We start from the raw sequence: 21383 nt of genomic DNA, 5'->3' as shown, positions 1-21383 counted from the left end.
ACATGATGGTGGTGGTGTAGGTGGGATGAGTTATGGTAATGGAAGACTGTTGTGACTATGACTTTGATTAGGATTATAAACAGATTGAGTGGCTGGATGATGACAGCGGTGATGAAGTCCATGAGTTGGGGAACAAAGTGAAGATTGAAAGAAATATGAAGATGTAGCAAGAGGTGCTTGATCTGAGGGTTTGATTGTACATTCTTGAATCAAGTATGAGATCGGTTCAGATAATCGTGATCCAGTTGCAGGCTACTAGATGGACAAAGTGGTAAGATGGACGAAAGAGCTGCAGGCGAATGAGGAAGTTAAGGAGGAGTCACAAAAAGATTTGAGTGGTCTTGGTCATCTGTTGTAACACTGGATTGTTTGATTGAATCACTTAAATTAGATGACCATTTGTCTTGAATTCCAGGTTGTCAATCTCAAGAGATCGGTAAGTAGATGGAAGGCTCATTGGGAGTGGACTTGGAGACTGAGTTGAGGATGCTGTGTTGAGCAAGGGTGTTTTGTTGTTTTGGGCGGGGGGGTTTTGATTCTTAAAGGTTGAGTCACCGGTATCATGAAACTTGACCTAACCTGTGAGTTTGACATGGTGGCAGTCGGGAGTGATTGATTGAAGGAGATTGAAGGCTGGTCTCCTGGCTGTTGTAGACCGTCAGAAGCTCAGCAAACTTGTTGAAAAGTGTGGCCTGTTTGGAGACCGCCTACCGGCCACCCACAGCCCGTATGAGTTTTGGTCCACAGGCCAGCTGTAGACCCGACCATTCTCAGACCCTTATGGGCTCTCTATGGGCCGGTCTACAGGCCATTTACTGACCCGACCATTCTGGGCCCCGGGAAGACCATTCTCTGACACAGAATCCTCCGGTGGTGTACCTTTGTTGACATTTCCCTCATTTAAAAACAAAGAATAGAATACATTATTTAATCATCCCGTGTCAAAGTAAAATGTTGTATCTATTGTTGGTTGATTGTTCTCTATGTATACATATACATACGAGCCCCTTCAAAATGTCCTTCATTCCCACCCCATCAAACCTGTCTTTCTTCAACAATCAAGAATTTGCCATGCTTTTCTTCAAAATTATCATTGCTGCTGTTCTAGCAGGTCAGTGAATTCATACACACTATCTATATCTCCATTCGTAATCAATCTTACTCAATCCTCTATCTCTTCTTAAAGCCACAATCTCTGCCCGCCGTGTCCAAGTTGACCAAACGTGAGCAAAACCTCATCTTTCTCTGCCTTACTTGAACCACTCTCAGAAAATATACCTAACACATGACTTGCTTGATGTCAGTGTCACTTGTGAAGCCCTACAACAACAATATGTAGAGTTTACTCCCATCATTGAAAAGAGATTGTTTGTGGAGGTTATGAACATCAAATCTTGTTACTCTACTGCCACACATTGTTTGACTGATTGATATGATACCTGTCTACATAAAATAAATCTCACTAGGTCAAGACTCCTCAAAACTTGTCAATATGGACCTGGTAATAAACCCCCAGTCTGCTGGACTGAATGTGAATCTGGACCTGGTTGCTGCTGATCTGGCAGATGTCAAGGCAATCAACGTATGTGGCAAGTTCAGGAGGGCTATAGGTGAATGTCAACACAGACCTTATTATAACATGCAAGGATTTCTTTCCTCCAGAAGACCCTTACACACATTCTCCTGCTCAATGTTCAAAACCAGCTTGCTTTCTCCTTATCATAGCCATCATTGCACCAGCTTTTTTATTGTACATCAGCTGTTTTGGAAACGAAGCAATTGTATGATAATGTTGTCCCAACTTTATTAGTTTCTCTCAAAAAGGCTCACTCCTCTGATTGTTCCAAATCAACAGAAATTGCCAATTTCAAATGTCTTTGTCTGGTCTGCCTATGAGAAACCTTGATTTGATCAAGGTGTCGGTTCACTTTTTACACTGGAAAAAGTCATCACATTTCAAACATATGGTTGGTGACAGCAAGAAGCATGAAATCACAGACCAGGTATCTTGTAATTACAACAACCAAAAACCCAAATTCATCAGTCTTATAAAAGTTAAGAAAACAAGACTTTTGAAATGTGTTCCGCTGAGGATAATTCTGGGTAGCCCTCAACAAGACAACCTCAGATCTATCTTGATTTGTTTTGTAAATGATTTTTGCAACTTGTGGAACACTTTTTGAAAAAGTGCCCAATTACGTGGTTCTTGCTGTCACCAACCATACATATTGTCTTTTGAAAAACCAAACCGTGTTACCTGCAGATTGCAATGGTCCTGCTTTTATGCTGTCATCTTTTTCAAACAATCAATAAGAGGATTCAAAAAAACCCTTTTGACGCAACAAATCAGTTCTCAGTTCTAACTTTGTGCCTCTAGGATGTTGTAACTGACATGCCTTTACAACCCCTCCTGAAGCAATAATTCAAATCGATTCAATTCATTGCTTGATACAAACTTCCAGAATACTCATAGGCTTGTGCAACTAAAGTAGCTGCTACTGGGTAGCAGCTACTATCTACTACGTATCCCTTTCTGACACACAGGCATTGGAAGTATCCAACCGTGAGACCTAGGACAGCGTGCGCAGACGCTTTATTCAGAAACCATCCACGAACAAGCCCGTATTGAGCCTTCCCAAGCTTTTTGTTTGGCCGCTCACCACTGCTCCACCTGTTCGAACTGAAAATGAGAATATCACATTTCCCGTTACAAGCGGAAGCCTTGGAACAATAACACCTGCTTCACTGCTATGTTTTACACCCCATGCCCATTCACTCAAATTCTGTTCACATTGCCAACTGAGTTCATGAAGATCATGTGTATTCTTGAATAGCTTTTATGGTACCAAAAGTCTCATTGACAAGTTTGAATCAATTACCTTGAACTTATATTTTTCGAGGCTTGTTTGATTAAAATCGTTTCCTTGTCATAAGCAAGGTCAGTATATAAGAGCTTTGAAGCGTCAACATTTCAAAGAAAATCACTTTTGTAGTTCAGCTTAATTAGATACAATCTAGTTGATTACAACTTCATCTTGTTCTATATGATCTGTTTAAGCTGTCTAATCTGTTTACGAGTAAAATCAATGCATTAGGATCAATTCCCCCTAACCTCTTAACAACTCCCAAAGTCTCTCGTCTAGCACTAGCAAGCCTATATCAAGCTTTCACTGCCAGCATTAAATAGGTTCCCTGGTCGGAACATGACCTAGGCTGGGAATATCATTGAGAGAAGAATGGAGAATCAAATCATCTTGCACTGCACATCTGAGCCATAAAGCATACACTACATATGTGCAAACATCTGAGTAAATCCTTAGCTATCAGCTACATACAGGTCCGCTCAGCTATCTGCTCATCTAGATAAGAAAATCATGTGTAATACATGCTGTAACTTTGTTCAGATTGAGACGCACATTTCAAAATATTGACTACATATATCACAATGGCTACTCAGGAAATATTCATGGAACTGTGTAACAGTAGCAGAATGGGAATCTGATCACTAGGACCCGTATTCCCATCTGGGAACCTCTTTAATGCTGGCAGTGTTTGATGCTAAGGTATTCGAGTGTATGAGTTGATAATCTGACTTGAGGGGTAAAAGACATAACTCATCGGCTTCCAATCCGCGGTTATTGTGATACAAATGTGCATCGGAAGGACGGTGAGGAGTTGGATGAGCGTTATCAACAACAAAGATGGATGGGGATCTATGGGGGTAGAGTTTGGGTACTGTTTCCGAAGGGGGGGTGCTGCGGGCTTTTTTTGGGTTAGAGTAGCAGAATCGTAGTGGGTAGCCGTAGCCGCTACAAAGTTGCACAACCCTTCGGTTACTCCTCAAACTTCCCACTTGATCAATTCCAATACCACAATCGATGACCATCAAGCACATCAATCACTCGATATCATCATCAATATTGAAATGTGACAGATCATTCCTCCCGGTGTTAAACTCATCTGTGTACACTGTACATGTGGCTCAGGCTGTGCCGGCTGTGCCTGCTGTGCCGGGCTGTGCCAGGCTGAGTTTTTTACTAATCTAAAAATAACGAACCGGCAGCAAATTTACAATTGATGGGTATGTCAATCCCAACCTTTTTTGACAGTTCCCTCATTTTAAGATAAAATTCGAATGAATTACAAAAAACTTCAGGAGTATGATCAAGCCGTGTAGTGTCGCGTAAGATTATGGTAAGATTACAAAAGTTATATAAGAGCTCCTTTAACATGTCCTTCATTCCCTCTCACACCAGAACTTGTCAGTCTCTTTCAGACCTTATACGTTGAAATATCCCATCAAACCTGTCTCATTCCTCAACAATCAAGGATTTGCCATGCTTTTCTTCAAAATCATCATTGCTGCTGTTCTTGCAGGTCAGTGAATTCATACATCCTGATCCGTATCTCCATTCGTACTCAATCTTACTCAATCCTCAATTGATTTTTACAGCCACAATCTCCGCCAGCCGGAACCCTGCACAAGTTGACCAAACGTGAGCAAAGGCTTGACACCTTTCTCTGTCTTACAACCGCTCTCAGAAACTTTTCCTAACGCACGACTTCCTTGATATCAGTGTACCTCATGAAGTCCTACAGCGACGACAATTCGAAAAGAGGTCGTAAGTGAACGTTCTGACCATTGACTCTCGTTATTCTAATCTTGTTCCACCGGTGTCTTGTTCATCGTACGAGTGATTGATATGATACTTGTGTACACAAAACAAATCTCACCAGCTCAAGACCCCTCAAAACTCGTGACTCCGGAAATAATCCTTCCCCAAATACTATTAAGCCCCAACCTACGAGGCCTAACCCACCGACCTGCCATCCATGTGATGATGGACCCGGTTGTTGCTGATCTGGCAGATGTCAAGGCAATCAACGTATGTGGCAAGTTCAGGAGGGCTATAGGTGAATGTCAACACAGACCTTATTATAACATGCAAGGATTTCTTTCCTCCAGAAGACCCTTACACACATTCTCCTGCTCAATGTTCAAAACCAGCTTGCTTTCTCCTTATCATAGCCATCATTGCACCAGCTTGTTTATTGTACATCAGCTGTTTTGGAAACGAAGCAATTGTATGATAATGTTGTCCCAACTTTATTAGTTTCTCTCAAAAAGGCTCACTCCTCCGATTGTTCTGAATCAACGGAAATTGCCGATGTCAAATGTTTTTGTCTGGTCTTCCTATGAGAAACCTTGATTTGATCAAGGTGTTGGTTCACTTTTTACAGCTCTGTCCAACTTTCATGATTATTAGGCCTGTTTGGCATTTATCTTTTGAGAATGACGAAGACATTCGCGACAGAGCTTGGAAAAAGTCATCACATTCCAAACATACTTTTAAAAAACCAAACTGTTTTACCTGCAAATTGCAATTGTTCTGCTACCAATCGGTTTTATGCTGTCATCTTTTTCAAACAATCGATAAGAGGATTCAAAAAAACCCTTTTGACGCCAAAAATCAGTTCTCAGTTCTCACTTCGTACCTCTAGGATGTTGTAACTGACATACCTTTACAACCCCTCCTGAAGCAATAATTCAAGTCGATTCAATCCATTGCTTGAACAAACTTTCCACTCGATCAATTCCAATACCACAATCAATGACCATCAACCACAACAATCACTCGATATCATCATCAATATTGAAATGTGACAGATTATTCCTCCTGGTGTGTGGACTGGGAAACATGTTATGATCGGTAATAAATCACTGACCTGTTTTGCTGCTGTGTTGCCCTGATTCCGTTTGCTCTGCTGTTATGCTGTGTTGCCCTGATTCCGTTGTTCCGTTGTGTGTGCTGATCTGTGTTGTACGCTTTGCTGACAAACATGTATGACGTCACTGGATATGTTTCGCTCACAAAAACCCTCGAGTCCTTGCCCAAAAGAACTTCGATAAAAAACTATTCAAAATCTTCTCATCGTTTTCTCTTTTTATCGTTTTCCTTTGATCGTCAAGAAAATTGTCACTTCCTCGTTTCGTTCTAAAACACTCAATACTACACGACAAATCTATTCAACTATAAAGCTGAATCTAAATCGAACTCAAGCTTTTATCGAAAGGAAAGGAGGTATAGCTTGGTTCTATTTATGATGTCTGATTTCTTCTTTATCTAATTTTAAATTGATTCCTCAAAATGTAGACTTTCGCTTTTTTGATTACATTGTTCGATTTAAAATTCGTGTTACAAAGTTGAATCTCATAAGTGTAGTTATTGTTAAAGGTACTACAATTTCTCTCTTATCTTTTTTATCAAAGTTGTTTGTTACGTTTTTACTTACATAAAATATTATTGTTAAAGAAATTAAAATATAAGTTTTATCCTAAAGAAAGAGAGATCCTACCTGTTCATTACATGGTAGCGAGAGACTCCTCTTGGAAAAACTATATTATTTCTTTTTACATTCGTAGTTTTTAGAACGACTCGTTTGAGATGTCTCAACCTACTTTTTCGACCAAGGCCACCGGAAAAGACGAAAACGAAAATGATTCCTCCTCTGATTCAGATAATCATTCTTCAACCAAAGTCAAAATCATCAAATTGACTCGAAAAAATTGGCATGAATGGCAAATACGTTTCGATAACATCCTCGTCAGTAAAGGATACGACGATTTACTGGACGAGAAATGGGTTGCCGCCAACATCAACAAACCCGCTTTCAAACGCAAAAACGCCTGGGCTATTAACAAGCTCTTCGAAACTGTATCTTCCGAACTTCGAGCTATACTATTGAAAAATAGCAAAAGCTTCCATGACGCCTACACCGCTCTCGCTAAATCCTGTGGTGTCTCTTCAATTCTTATGATTGGAATGAAGGTACAACACTGGATGTCTCTTCGATACATTCCTGGGAGTTCCATTCAGGAACATTGCGACCAAATCTCCGGAACTTACACTTCGCTTTCAGCTTCATTGGCCGCCACCAAACCTACTGTTTTAACCATTTCCACTGAACTTGCCGCTATTTTCTTCTTACTCAGTTTTAATGATGACGAAGGATTAACACCTTTAATTCAAAATTGCTGGGACCTTAGTCCATTCAGTTTCGAATCCTGCTACGATAAGCTTATCATGGAGCATAACCGTCGGGAATCGCAAGAAACCGAAGTTGTTAACTTTTCAAAGGTCAAAGGAAAAAGAAACGAAAAGCCCAACTCATCTTCATCTCAGCCTAATCCTTCTTCTTCCTCTTTCAATCCTAAAAGCATCATCACTACCAAAAAACCTTGGGTTAAAAACTTTGAGTCCATCGATGAAAAAGTTGCCCGTTTAGTCGCCCAACATCTCTCTCAACATAAATCTTCGGAAGCTCATCACATTCAACAATCCTCTGAATCTGAAGACGAACGAGTAGACCATATTCAACATCGTCAAGAAAACAACATTGACGACAGTGGTTTCATGATCACCGATTCTGTCAATTACCTCGGTGCCGAAAAATTTCAACTTGTTTATGACTCCGGAGCTACCAAATCCACCATCAACAACCTTGATCTATTAATTGATCCCAAACCAATCTCGAAATCCATGAATACTTATGGAGGATCAGTCGCCATTTCTCATGTCGGCAAACTCAATTTTGGAGGCACCATCATTTATCCGGTGTACTACTCTGAAAACGGTCCAAGAAATCTGATCTCAACTACTCAACTTGAGGACCATGGAATGAATATAATTCATTCTCATCGAAAAGTACAAGTAAGATTAGGTGACAAAACCATATTTCGTTTCTTTCGTGATGGTGATTTGTATGTGTCCAAGAACACTTCTTCAGTCAATTCAATTCAAGAAATTAATCTCTCAGAGCCAAAAGACTGGCATATCATTCTCGGACATCCCTCAGACGTCTATCTCAAGAAATTCCTGGAGATTAATGAAATCAAATCATCAGCCGTCGAAAATAGTTCAGGATGTCTCATCTGCTTGCGATGTAAATTGAAGAATTCACCTCACTCAAATCCTATCCCTAGTGCATCTAAGCCTTTCGAAAAAATTCACTCCGACTTACTACAGATCACTCCAGTAACCGGACAAGGTATAAAGTACGTTCTGGTACTTATCGACGATTTCTCAAGATTCAATAGAATCTATCTGCTAAAGAAAAAATCGGAGGCTCCAAACCGAATTCTCCAATACATCGCTGAAATCAAATCGAAGACTGGATCGAATCCCTCTTATTTTCACTCAGATAGAGGCGGTGAATTCACTTCCACCTATTTAGTAAACGAATTTGCTAAACTCGGAATCTCCATTGAACAAGGCCCAGCAAATTCTCCTGAAACGAATGGTCTGTCCGAAAGATTCAATCAAACTTTACTTGTCAAGATGCGGTGCATTCTAGCGCAATGTTCAGTCCCGATGAACTTTTGGGATGAAGCCGCTAGATATGCCTCTCAACTTATCAACATACTGCCTTCTAAACCACTTAATTGGATTTCACCGGTCAGTGTACTGAGTGACTTAAACCTAAGCATTGAACCACTTCGAAAGCTTACAAAACTCATCCCTTTCGGACTGAAGGTGTTTGTTCGTCAACAGCAAGAATCCAAAATTCTCCCACCATCCAACCCTATGTTGTTTCTCGGTTACGAACCCTTCTCCGATGCCGGAAGATTTCTCAATCTAAGAAATCGACATATCATCATAAGTAGAGACTATTCATCATCTCCATTGAATTTCCCCTACAAGTCAGAATCAATCTTGAAGAAACCCATCGAGACTCTTCCTCTTCGAAAAACGACTTACAAGTCAGAAAACACAGTTATTCACTTGAAAACTCCGAAGAAAATCACCGCTACCTCGACCACTCAAGGTACCCCGGCAATACCTTCGGATCTTCCTCTTCTTCCACAAACGCCTCCTCTTCCGCAAACGCCTCCTCTTCCACAAACGCCTCCTCCGGCTCCTAGACCCGCACCGCCTGCTCCTAAGAAGTCTCACTACACGACTATTCCCTATTCCGACAAAGCTCCTAAAGACATTTCATCTAAAGTTGATCCATCCAACATTCTCAAATCAACTCGTCGGAAGAAGACTAGTGCCGTCAGTGAAGCCGAAGAAGAACTTGAACTGAATCTTGCGATTGATGTAAGTCTAAGGGAAGCACTCACCAATCCTGATGAAGCGCCTAAGTGGAAAGAAGCTATGCAGAGCGAATTCAACTCCTTGATTTCAAAGGAAACTGGAACCCTGGTACCACGCCCTCTTCACGATAAAGTAATAGGAGGTATGTGGAGGTTAAAAAAGAAATTAAATGAATTTGGTGAAACTTCTCGGTTCAAAGCTCGCTGGGTATGTCTGGGAAACGATCAAGAAGAAGGCATACATTACTTCAGGACTTATGCTTCCGTTGCTCGAAATGAGTCTTTCAAACTTCTCCTTGTGCTCGTTGTCCAAAACAAACTCTACGCTTATCAATTCGACATTGAGACCGCCTTTCTTGAAGGCCTCATTGACGCTCCGATTTATGTTTCGCAAGTCAGTGGATTTGAAGAAATCGGGATGGAAGACTTTGTCTGGCTGTTGTATAAATCGCTATACGGCACAAAACAAGCTCCCCGTCGATGGAAAGCAAAATTGGTCGAGGTACTGCTGACCGCAGGTATGTACTCCTCTCAAGGCGACGAATCTCTGTTTGTCAACGAAGACAAATCAATCTTTCTTCACATCCATGTTGATGACGGATTCGTTGTAAGCAAGAACAAAGACTCGATTATGAATCTCTTTAAAGACTTAAAGAAAGCCTTCACCATGAAAATCAAAGAACGTCCAACTCAGCATCTAGGTTACAGCCTCGACTGGAAAACTGATGGATCCATTCTACTTCACCAAACTGATTTCGCAAAGAAGACACTTGAGCGCTTCGATATGTCTGAATGCAACCCCATCAAAACTCCCGCTCCGATGAATCTACACGCTCTAGTCGCCAGTCAAGGCGATCCCGTGAAAGTCTTACTTTGTCAACAAGCTCTAGGAATGTTTAATCACTTGGCTCTTCACACCCGGCCTGATCTCACATTCACTGTCAACCTCCTCACTCAATTCGCGACTAACCCGAATACCTTTCATTGGTCGGCTATCTGTCATTTGTTCAGATATTTGAAAGGCACCGTCTCTTTAGGGTTATTGTACACTCAATCCACCAGTCTCGAACCAGAACTATGCGGATGGGCCGATGCCGATTACGCCACGTCTTTTGTCACCAAAAAGTCAACTTCCGGATTCACTTTGACCTTATACAACAATCCGATCTGCTGGACGACAAAGAAACAATCTGTAGTTGCTCAATCTACTACTGAAGCTGAGTACATATCGTCTAATAAATGTGCCAAGCAATTGCGCTGGATGTCGATCTTAATGACAAGTTTAAATTTAAAAATCTCCAAACCTCCATTACTGATCAACGACAACACCGGTGCAGTGACTATTAGCCAAGAAGCTCAATTAAATCCCAACTCTAAACATATTGAAGTTCGGTATCAATATCTCAGAGACCTAATAATGAAGAACTTAATGTCGATACGTCAAGTGGCCTCAGAAGATATGATAGCTGATGTTTTGACTAAACCGTTAGGAAGCGTGAAACATCAATCAGCTATGAAACAGCTCAAGATGGCGCGTTGTGATTTAGGGGGAGTGTTATGATCGGTAATAAATCACTGACCTGTTTTGCTGCTGTGTTGCCCTGATTCCGTTTGCTCTGCTGTTATGCTGTGTTGCCCTGATTCCGTTGTTCCGTTGTGTGTGCTGATCTGTGTTGTACGCTTTGCTGACAAACATGTATGACGTCACTGGATATGTTTCGCTCACAAAAACCCTCGAGTCCTTGCCCAAAAGAACTTCGATAAAAAACTATTCAAAATCTTCTCATCGTTTTCTCTTTTTATCGTTTTCCTTTGATCGTCAAGAAAATTGTCACTTCCTCGTTTCGTTCTAAAACACTCAATACTACACGACAAATCTATTCAACTATAAAGCTGAATCTAAATCGAACTCAAGCTTTTATCGAAAGGAAAGGAGGTATAGCTTGGTTCTATTTATGATGTCTGATTTCTTCTTTATCTAATTTTAAATTGATTCCTCAAAATGTAGACTTTCGCTTTTTTGATTACATTGTTCGATTTAAAATTCGTGTTACAAAGTTGAATCTCATAAGTGTAGTTATTGTTAAAGGTACTACAATTTCTCTCTTATCTTTTTTATCAAAGTTGTTTGTTACGTTTTTACTTACATAAAATATTATTGTTAAAGAAATTAAAATATAAGTTTTATCCTAAAGAAAGAGAGATCCTACCTGTTCATTACAAAACACCGGTGCTGGGAAAAATCATCTGAGCCTGAGCCGCTCAAGCCTCAGGCTGTGCCAGGCTGAGTTTTTTACTAACCTAAAAATAACGAACCGGAAGCAAATTTACAATTGATGGTGTATATCAATTCCAACCTTTTTTCGACAGTTCCCTCATTTAAAACTAAAAATAGAATGTATTACAAAATACTTCAGGAGTATTGATCAACCCGCTTCAACCCGTGTCAAAGTCTAATGTTGTATTTATGGTTGGTTGAGTGGGTATCAGTGTCGCGTAAGATTATGGTAAGATTACAAAAGTTATATAAAAGCTCCTTTAACATGTCCTTGACTCCTTCATTCCCTCTCACACCAAAACTTGTCAGTCTCTTTCAGACCTTATACGTTGAAATATCCCATCAAACCTGTCTCATTCCTCAACAATCAAGGATTTGCCATGCTTTTCTTCAAAATCATCATTGCTGCTGTTCTTGCAGGTCAGTGAATTCATACACACTAATCCGGATCTCCATTCGTACTCAATCTTACTCAATCCTCTATCTCTTCTTAAAGCCACAACCTCTGCCCGCCGCGTCCAAGTTGACCAAACGTGAGCAAAGGCTTGACATCTTTTTCTGTGTTACAACCGCTCTCAGAAACTTTTCCTAACGCATGACCTGCTTGATCTCAGTGTAAATCGTGAAGTCCTACAACGCCGATCTGTAGAGTTCACTTCCACCATCGAAAAGAGGTCGTAAGTGACCGTTCTGAGCGTCGACTCTCGACTCTACTCTCGTTCATCGTTTGAGTGATTGATGTGATACTTGTCTACACAAAACAAATTTCACTAGCTCAAAACCCCTCCAAACTCGTGGCTCCAAAAGTAATAGCGTCCCGAACCTTACCAAGCCCCAACCTCAGACGATCAACCCACCCTGCGACCCATGTGATGATGGACCCGGTTGTTGCTGATCTGGCAGATGTCAAGGCAATCAACGTATTTGGCAACTTCAGGAGGGCTATAGGTGGAGGTAAACACAGACCTTATCATAACATGCAACGTTTTCTTTCCTCCAGAAGACTCTTCTACGCGTTCTCCTGATCAAAGTTCGAAGTCAGCTTGCTGTCTGCTTATCATAGCCATCATTGCACCAGTTTGTTTTTTGTACTCCAGGTAATTTGTAAACCAAGTGATTCTATGACAACATTCTCTCAACTCTGTTAGTTTCTTTTCAAAAAAAATGCTACTCTGATTGTTCTGAATCATTGGGAATCTTCAACGTCAAATGTTTTTGTTCAGTCTTCCTATGAGCAATCTTGATTCCATGAAGGTGTCAGTTCACTTAAGTTCCTCGAAGAGTCGATCTGATCAACTGACTGAGGTCATGTTCTCCTGGGAATCAGATAGACTTGAACGTCTTTAACTCAGAACTTGAGTACATGAACCCAGCCTTAAAGCTTGAATTTGGATTTCGAACAGATTCTTTAACTGATCGATTTCATTTCACAGGATCAGAACAGTTTACCAGACTTGTTTGATTTCCAACTTTCCTGTTTACCAAACTCAACTTCAAATCAATCAAGCATCAAACCAATCTCATCCATTTCAATGAACAACGACCATCATCAGCTCAACTTTCCACCGTCAACTAATACGCAAACTTCATCATCATCATCATCATCATCGAACTCATCTTCATCATTAAATCCTAACTTGGGTTCACCTTGTACAGACGAAAACATGTTAATATCATCAATCTCTGAAGAAAAACCATTCTAATTCATAACTAATTCATAAACTATTCCATTAATTTCAACAAATCATTCAATCCGAATCGTCTGAAAACAAATCATCATATCAAAACCGCAAAGTTTCCTCTTTGTTCCGAACCTAATCGGTCAGGCTCTTTTCATGATCATCTCCAAAGAAACCCCCCATTTCCACCGTTACTAATCTTCAATGCATTTCATTCAACAGGTTATTCTCGAATCATTCTAGCATCGTTTCATTACATTGAATGTCATATCAGTCAAAGTATGGTACGGTTGCATATTTGATTGTACAAATTTGAGATGCAGTAGACGGTCAGGCTGCTAGAGCTTTGCGGCAAACTAGTAGGTTTGGTACTGTACTGGATATGCTCACCGATCGGCAAGTCATTTTAGATATCACTAGAGATTGGGCACCCGGCCGCCGCATCATCATTATCCTACAGCCCACTCTGACATAACCCATATACCATCTTATGGACAGCTTTTGGTAGGGTTTATGACAGAGTATGTGCTATCACAGACAGGCTCTGGGCTAAAAAGTGAGAAATCATGCACTACAAAAAGAAAAAGGTTAGACCAGAGTATGTGTTGCAAAGGGTATGGTTTATATCAGAGTTCAGGCCCATTGAAGTATTGTTCAAGACAAGTATCCAGACCCAATATTTTTATATGGATAGTCATTGCTTGCAATTTATTGTTCTTTGATGCAATAATCTGATCTTGTGTCTGAGACTGTAATGATCTTTTGGACCCAAGGGTGTTGTATCTTTTCTGTGTCTGCCTGTGCACCCTGTTTTCAAAACTTGAACCACAAGGAGACAATGAATTACAGCCATGTAATGCATTTATTTCAATTTCCATGATTATAGAGGAAAAGTGTACTGCACTACAATCAATTGTTGGTGGTTTGTCCTGTTTGTATCAAATTTAGTCCTCAATATATGGCTTGCACTGTCTCAGGTGAGAGTTTTGTGGCTATAGGTGGCTAGCTTACATTTTTGAACTTGTTGCCAGCTTTACTGCCCCCCCTTTGATTGTGAGGACTAAATGAAGCTATGGTGCCCTGTGTTTCTGATCTTATGGAATAGTTGTGAGTAATGGGTCTGATACTTTGTTGTAGGGTATGCTGTTTTCATTGCTATTCCCTCTTTTCCCAGTCATGACATTGTTTCTATGGTTGATGACCTCTCCATTGCTGACTACCACAGTCTGAATGTCAAATTCCTTTGTAGTATCACTTATACTGGTCAGATAAATTCAACCCAGACTTGCAATTGATATTATGACACATTTTCAAAGAGTGCATTGGTGAATTGAAGCTTGCTTCAGTGATTACATGTCAATGCCTAACCTTCTTTCAAATCCTTTGAATCCAGTCAATTACCTGTATCATATGCCAAAGTTGGCTCCTAATAAGATGATAACATAGACTTGAGTTGTCTTAAAAATCTATCTGAACCATGACTCATGAGGTCCCTCAATTCTATCACAAACCTACTGACCTTCAGATCATTATTGTTGTTAATCAATTAATGTATGCAGTCCAGATTCATTGAGCTGCTCTTTCCCTTTCCACCGGAAAATTCTTTGTAGATGTTGCATCTTCCACTTGCACAATGAAGACTACAACCATTCCTAATCAGTCTGACAACTACTGTGTGCTGAGTATTTTTATCTCACCATCATAACCATGTCACTATTTTCAAAAGAACTTGCTTGTTGTTGTGTTACCATTTCTGCTTATTTACTGTAACAGGCAATTTTGAAACTCCTTTGCTCCTGAATTTCTGTGAAGGGCTTTGAATCTGAATCTGAATCTGGATTATTATGCTAATACATAGCATTTCCATGGAACGTGCTTGATGGTACAGTGAGTTCCTAATGCAAATAAATCCATCAAAATGGCATCTCCTCATTTTCAGTAGCTAGAAAGAGACAAGTAAGCCTGTGTATAGCTTTTGACCTAGATTTGGTACAATCATCAGTCATTTATGCAAGATGAGAAACCTTTACAAATGTGAAGAAACATTTACAGAAATGATATTTTTGTGTTGAAAGTACATACAAGTATCTTGGAGGTCAAAGATAACAGGGGACTCAGAGCCATGATAATTCATTGGCTAGAAATGGTAGTGCCAAGGTCAATCTTTTCACATCCTTGTCCATATTCATTGCTTTTTATCATTTTATCAACACACTCTAATTGTGATTTGGTCGAAATTTGGTTCAAAGAGTCTAGATGGGTTAAACGGTAAATACCTAGTTAACTCATTCTTTTCAGGTTTTGCCCTTGCTTGACCAGATGCACCCACATTTAAGTCCATTTTAGCTTGTGCGTAAAAATGCTTTTTCAAGACTTGTGTAATCTCTCCAGAGTTCGGAGTCAAGCAGTATCATATCTGATTTGTCAAGTGCAGATATCTAGCAATGCAAGTTGAAATGGATTCTAGAATTTTGTTGAAACATTCAATGAGGCACTTGACAAGGTGCTATCATGAAATGTCAAGACTCAAATTTGGAACCCATGAAAATAACATTCATATCTTCATTGACTCATACAACAAGAGTCATCTGCAAAATTATTGAACTGGCCACCGCCTATGTGCAATCTGCCTACTCATACACATGTCTCTTTCCCACTGATGCCACAACATATAAATCAGTAAAGGAGAAGTAAAGCTGAAGCAACATACAAGAAGACATACTTTCATCTGCACTGTCAATACACCAGAAGGGGATGTCTATGACTGCAGCAGCTGTAACAGCATCTAAATGATTATGTAAAACACTTTCCTGTTATCCAGCCACAACATTTGACCTATGTGTTGTAGACACTGGATTGTTGCGCTCCAAATCTGGTTGTCTACTTGAGCTCCCAGCTTCACGTCTTGCAGTATATTCCAGATAGAGAATGGGACTCGCAGACTGATCCGCTCTAAATCAGTCATTGAACGGCAAGGGACCAGGAAGTTTTGTCAGCATTGTCAGATACCTTAAGAAGATGATCATCCTACCTGTAATGTGGTCAATCGGCTTCAAGATGAAGTCCAGAAACAGTACTGGATCCTTCAACAGCTGAGAGGTCTCAAAACCGTACCATTCTATCTTCACCTGCCGTAAGAATATATCCTGTGGGTTTAGATGGAACTATTGCCATACTAATTTCCTCGTGCATTGGTACCAATTCTCCAGAACTTGAGGTGTTATTGTAGCTCTGCAATCCCACTACAAATGAATAGTTAGTAGATAGATGCAGTGTATTTCGGTGCCTCCGGATCAATGAAGAAATGTGAATAAGTCAAGAATCATGTAGTCTCTGAATTGGCTCATTCAGTAGGTGATCCTTGATTTATTGAGAGAATGAAGTTGATGTTGATGAGTCAATTGGGAGGATATGATGACAGTCTGGGTGAAAGAGTGTTGTGCATACCGTATCTAACACCTAGCACTGCATACAGGACTTCACCATAGCCCAACATGGTTTATTAGTTATTGGTAGATGTATGTGCAGTCCATTCCTAGTATGACAGAGATTAGGCTTTCCTTATGGGATGAGAAGATGGGTTTATGTCCCATCTTCTATGTACTTAGTGGTGGATAATACATGTGATGTTTCTTCTGATTGAGAAACACAAATTCTAGTATTCATTGTAACCACTTCAAAATAGGTTAAGAGTTGTACTAAACAACTAATACAAACTAACAAACTAAACATGGTGGTGTGGAGTTGGCCCCTTGAGCCACAGGATGGGTGAGGAGCTAATGAATCATTGTCCAAACTGCCAATCTCAAGGGGTGAGAACAATGAGTATCAAGAAGGTGGGAATTTCTCCCCATTTCCTTGTAGGGGGGAGGGCTGTGAGCCGGGAATCCCCACATCTCAAGCGTTTGCTAGTAAATCTGTGTAAGCTTTCACTATCTCTCATATTTGACCCACAACAAAAAGAACACTCCATCTTTGTTGTCTTGACTAAGTAAGACAATATTAATAACTGGCTCAATCTTGTTGAATTTAAAGAACATCCAGACAAATATAAACACAGGAAGGAAGCACCCCAAAACTTGAGAGAAAGATGGGAGTGGACAACACTTGATGGACAGAAAATAATTCAGGAAAACATGAATTTTGTTTACACACAGAGGCTGCATAAAATAGACTTTGTTTTTCTGAGATCTTTTGAGGAGAACTTTCTTAGATATATACAATACACATCTAATGATCATCTCCCACAGTTTTTGACTTCTGCTGTAGATGCGCCTGAATTCCATCTTAGGAAAGCACCTTCTATCTGGAAAGAGTGCCCATGGAGGAGTTGCTTTGACTTGGTTGATCAACATTCCAGATTTTCCTAAACCATTTAATTGTACTCTGTTTTCCTAGCCGCACTTTCTTCTCATTAATAGATAAGCTAAATACAAAATCAATTGGTTATCTGGGTCAAAAATCATATAATGCTTCCAGAATGGTGACCGGGTCCAGTAAAGAGTCTTGCTTTTCTAGGTGAACTTGTTTAACCTCTCCTGGTAAAGCTGTCTTTTGTTGTAGGCTCACGCTATGGGACGGAGGCCAGGAAGGTATCGGCGTATCTCTATATGGATTGCAGTCTGAGGAGAGGTCTACAAGGTACGTGCACATTCAGAGAACACTCTCTCTGTCTGTGACATGTGGTGCGTATAAGTGTCACATGTGATACATAGAGCTTATAACATCTTTGCCTCATGAAGATTGATGACAACATCTGAGCCATCAGGCGCCCAGTCCAAATCCTGCCAATGAGGGACCTGTTTTGTTGGATTTTCCAATTTCAGCTTGCCTAGATAGGCAGTTCCCCAAGATGCGGTAAAATCTACCGCAAGTAGAGAAGTGCTTGTCTTAATTTGATGAGATCTGAAAACTGGTGGCCTCTGTTTGCCAAGTTCATTGAACTTTGCCGCTAATTTTTGGGTTGCTTGGAGTAGTGCTTTGAGATGAGAATTGATTTCATTGGTGAACAAAGATCCATGAAAGATGTGTCATGCTTAGATGCCAGCATGATAGAGAATTCAGGAAAGTGTACAATGCTCACCTGTATGTGAGCATCAACTTTGGCCCCCTGTGTTGAGAGAAAACTAACCACATCTCCACTTTGTGATGTGTGCAAGATTAAAGAAAACACTCACAATTACCTTCTACATTGCAGACAATATTCAAAAGGAAGAAAGAAACTTAGGAGAAGACTCAAAGAACAAGGCATTATAACAAACTGGAATAATTACGGGATACAAAGTAGAATCTGGGCACGTGCCTGGCTTTGTGCCCAGATGTTTTTGGCAGTAAATTTGAATTCTGGGCCCGGACTTTTGCCCAGAAAATCGAAATTTACTGCCAAAATAATTCTCGGCACAAAGCCGGGCACGTGCCCGGAGTCTGCTTTGTATCCGGTAAATGTCACAAAATTGTTAGACTCACCAAAAAGAATTACATTCCTAGCAGACTTTATCCTTTTTACAAAACAATTTTTTGTTTTCACTCATACTTACAAGACAAACAAAAGAAGGTGGCCGCAAAGGAAGGGTGGTGTTGGCTTGATGTAACAGTATATTACCTTACCAACTCCTCAAACCCTCACTCAAAGCTTGTGTAATCCCAAAGGGGTTAAGAGACCTCCAATAAGAAACTTGGATCCACTGGTTGATGAGACAGCTTACCTTCCTAACAAACATGCTCAATGCCATAAGGGTTCAGGGACCTCCAATAACAAATTTGGACTCAAAGGTTGATGCAACACGCTTCAAACCAGTGTTAAATTAACTGTGTTGAATCCCATATGGGTTCAGAGACCTCCAGGAAAGAATTGGGATCAAAGGTCAATGAGATTCTAATCATAAGATTTTCACTAGAAACCTGTTCAATCCCTTTGGGTTTGATGGTTTGGGTATGACATTCTCCAGGATAAATGGACTAAAGACCACAAAAAAAATTTCACAATGGGCACTCAGTCAAGAATGCTCTTCAATCACAAACTCATTCTTCTAATTATACCTCAAACTATCAGCTACCTATTCATGGTATTTACTTTTATTCACCCAATATTAATGAATCCACCAAGGATGGCAGATGAAAGTTTATGAACAAAAGAGGAAATGTTTAAAAAAAGGAAAATATATTCATCCAAAAGTCAACCAAACACCTTGCCCTGACTATATGGCCTTCATTTCAAGGCAAATTAGTCATCAAACATACAAAAGGAAGATTCCTGGATACAAAAAAAGTTGCTGTCATAGATTAATGTCATGGCTGTTGCTACTAGGGCATTATGTACCCTTTGTTATGACGGCAGAATCTGATCTGTTCAATGCCATTACCCTTTGTTGCCACCCCCAGGAGGACTGTTGATATGTCTGAACACCTTGCCTCAGCTCATTGTCATGTCATTGTCCCTATTGATGCTGTGTTTTCCCCAGTTGCCTGGTCACTATGTTATATCTTTACATGCCCTCCATTTCTCAACCAAGGTAAACTTGCTATGCCAACACACAGCATGACATGTGTGTGTGTAATTTTCAGTCCTCAGCCCTCAATACCGTGGTGTGCTGCTACAACTTGATTTATGTGAAAGACATATTCCCTTTTGATACCCAAGACAGCATTATATTTTGGCTCCACTGGAAATTAGCTGCTGCCATGGTAGGCCATTCTGTAGCTGTCTTTGCTATTCACAACCAGGTCAAATCAGTTGGTTAATCACTACCCCCTGGCCCAAACTTCTGTTGAAATACAATCATTGCTGGATACATGCTAGCACTTATGGTAATGAGTTAGGTCCTAGGATTTCAAATTGTTATGGTAATTTTGTTGTATCTTTTCTGACTCAGTCTCATCATGGCTTTGGGGTTTATCAAACCCATTCAATGTTAACAATAATCATCCCCAACTTGTTTTTCCTGATTGAGAATCTTTACGTATAGCCTATTGTCCCCCTCCCTTGTACTCTCTTCCCTAATCTGTTGGAAAGAGAGTAAGTGGTTTTTCTACAAGTTTCATCAAAGGTTATGATACTAATAGTGTTTTACACATTTGAAATCCCTCAGATCAGTCACAAGTCTTAGAACTTACCCTCTTGTTTTCTAACCTTTATACTTTCCCTGCAAACCTTTAGGTACGTTTTTATCTTCTAACATTACTTATTGGTTTCTTAGTTGTTTATTGCTTTCATTATATCTTATTTGTTGTGGTGATTTTTAGGTTAGTTTGAGTAAGGTCTGCATACATTACAACTAGTAGAAGACAATGTTTGGCTGTTGTGTTGTGTTGTGAGCAACCGGCTGTTGCGCGCAACACAGCAGATTCATTTTGAACCCAAAATCCCACAACACAATGGGGAATTGCAGAACCCGTTGTGTTTCCCGCAACACAAAGGGCCGTTGCTCCATCAACATAAGAATTGAAAATAAACCAATTGAGAGTAAAGATACAAAAAGAAGACACATCATATAATGCACTGCCATCATAGATGCCTCAGATAGGGAGATCTGAGGTATTTTTAAATTCAAATCCTTGGACGGATCTTATCCAAGGTTTCTGTCCAAGGTATCATTATGCGCCAAATATTACCTCAGACCAAAACCTTGGAAAGCTCTTGTCCAAGGTTCCAGATCCGTGAACACCTTGGATTTCCCAATTGTTAGGACTGGTGTTGGGGTTCGTGGGACGAGGGTTATCAGGTTCTGTCACCAGGTTCTCGTATTAGTATGCAGATTGTCGGATGAAGAGAAAAGAGAGGTGTGTACAACGTAGAGAAATACAAAGTGGTCTCTAATCTGTGACATGTTGTGTTGAGCCTTTCACCAACTGTTACATAGATGAGATCATAACAGTATCCCCCTTTTTACGCCCAAACTCCCTCTTGAAAGTTCTGCGTTCCTCTCCGGGTAGCGTTAAAAAACCCAGTGGGAAAAAGCTTACCCTCTCACTTCTTTCTCTGTGTCCTCCTATGTCTACTGGCCGCGTTTGGAAATTTCTTGTTAAACTCATCAACCAATTGCTTGCTGTTCTCTAAATTGCTGCTTGGTTCCCATGAATTATGTTCCGCCGTGAAACCTTTCCACGCTACTAAATATTCGACCCTATTGTATCTCTTGCGGCTGTCTAGTATTTCTGAAACTTCCCATTCTTCATTCTCTTGAATTCTGATTGAGGGAGGTTCTTGCTGTTTTCGTTTGTCGATGCTGTCCTGTTCGTGTTTTCTGAGTAGTGATACGTGAAATACTGGGTGTACTCCCTTCATAGAGAGTGGTAAATTCAATTTGTAAGCTGATCGTGACACTCTGTT

At 40.2% G+C, this 21383-nt stretch overlaps 4 protein-coding genes across 4 annotated transcripts; 3 read left to right on the top strand and 1 right to left on the bottom strand.

The window, feature by feature from the left end:
* Window positions 1–1071: 1071 nt before the first annotated feature.
* On the top strand, window positions 1072–1557 carry MELLADRAFT_124541 (uncharacterized protein; the record flags this gene model as incomplete). Its single annotated transcript, XM_007410884.1, has 4 exons — window positions 1072–1111; window positions 1187–1223; window positions 1305–1367; window positions 1467–1557. 4 exons carry the CDS (start codon window positions 1072–1074, stop codon window positions 1555–1557), a joined length of 231 nt encoding a protein of 76 aa, XP_007410946.1.
* Window positions 1558–4337: 2780 nt separating this feature from the next.
* Window positions 4338–4861, top strand: MELLADRAFT_124543 (uncharacterized protein; the record flags this gene model as incomplete). The annotated part of the gene is made up of 4 exons (XM_007410885.1): window positions 4338–4377; window positions 4454–4496; window positions 4578–4622; window positions 4738–4861. 4 exons carry the CDS (start codon window positions 4338–4340, stop codon window positions 4859–4861), a joined length of 252 nt encoding a protein of 83 aa, XP_007410947.1.
* Window positions 4862–11755: 6894 nt separating this feature from the next.
* On the top strand, window positions 11756–12270 carry MELLADRAFT_124542 (uncharacterized protein; the record flags this gene model as incomplete). The annotated part of the gene is made up of 4 exons (XM_007410886.1): window positions 11756–11795; window positions 11872–11908; window positions 11990–12052; window positions 12150–12270. 4 exons carry the CDS (start codon window positions 11756–11758, stop codon window positions 12268–12270), a joined length of 261 nt encoding a protein of 86 aa, XP_007410948.1.
* A 2990-nt stretch (window positions 12271–15260) lies between these two features.
* Window positions 15261–16550, bottom strand: MELLADRAFT_107226 (uncharacterized protein; the record flags this gene model as incomplete). The annotated part of the gene is made up of 4 exons (XM_007410770.1): window positions 15261–15439; window positions 15777–15864; window positions 16169–16296; window positions 16502–16550. The coding sequence occupies 4 exons, from the start codon at window positions 16548–16550 to the stop codon at window positions 15261–15263; spliced, it is 444 nt and encodes a 147-aa protein (XP_007410832.1).
* Window positions 16551–21383: the final 4833 nt, after the last annotated feature.

This window comes from Melampsora larici-populina, assembly GCF_000204055.1.
Source record: "Melampsora larici-populina 98AG31 unplaced genomic scaffold MELLAscaffold_22, whole genome shotgun sequence".
Classification (NCBI taxonomy): Eukaryota; Fungi; Basidiomycota; class Pucciniomycetes; order Pucciniales; family Melampsoraceae; genus Melampsora; species Melampsora laricis-populina.
The sequence above is the reverse complement of the archived record's forward strand: the minus strand, read 5'-3'. Positions and strand labels throughout refer to the sequence as shown.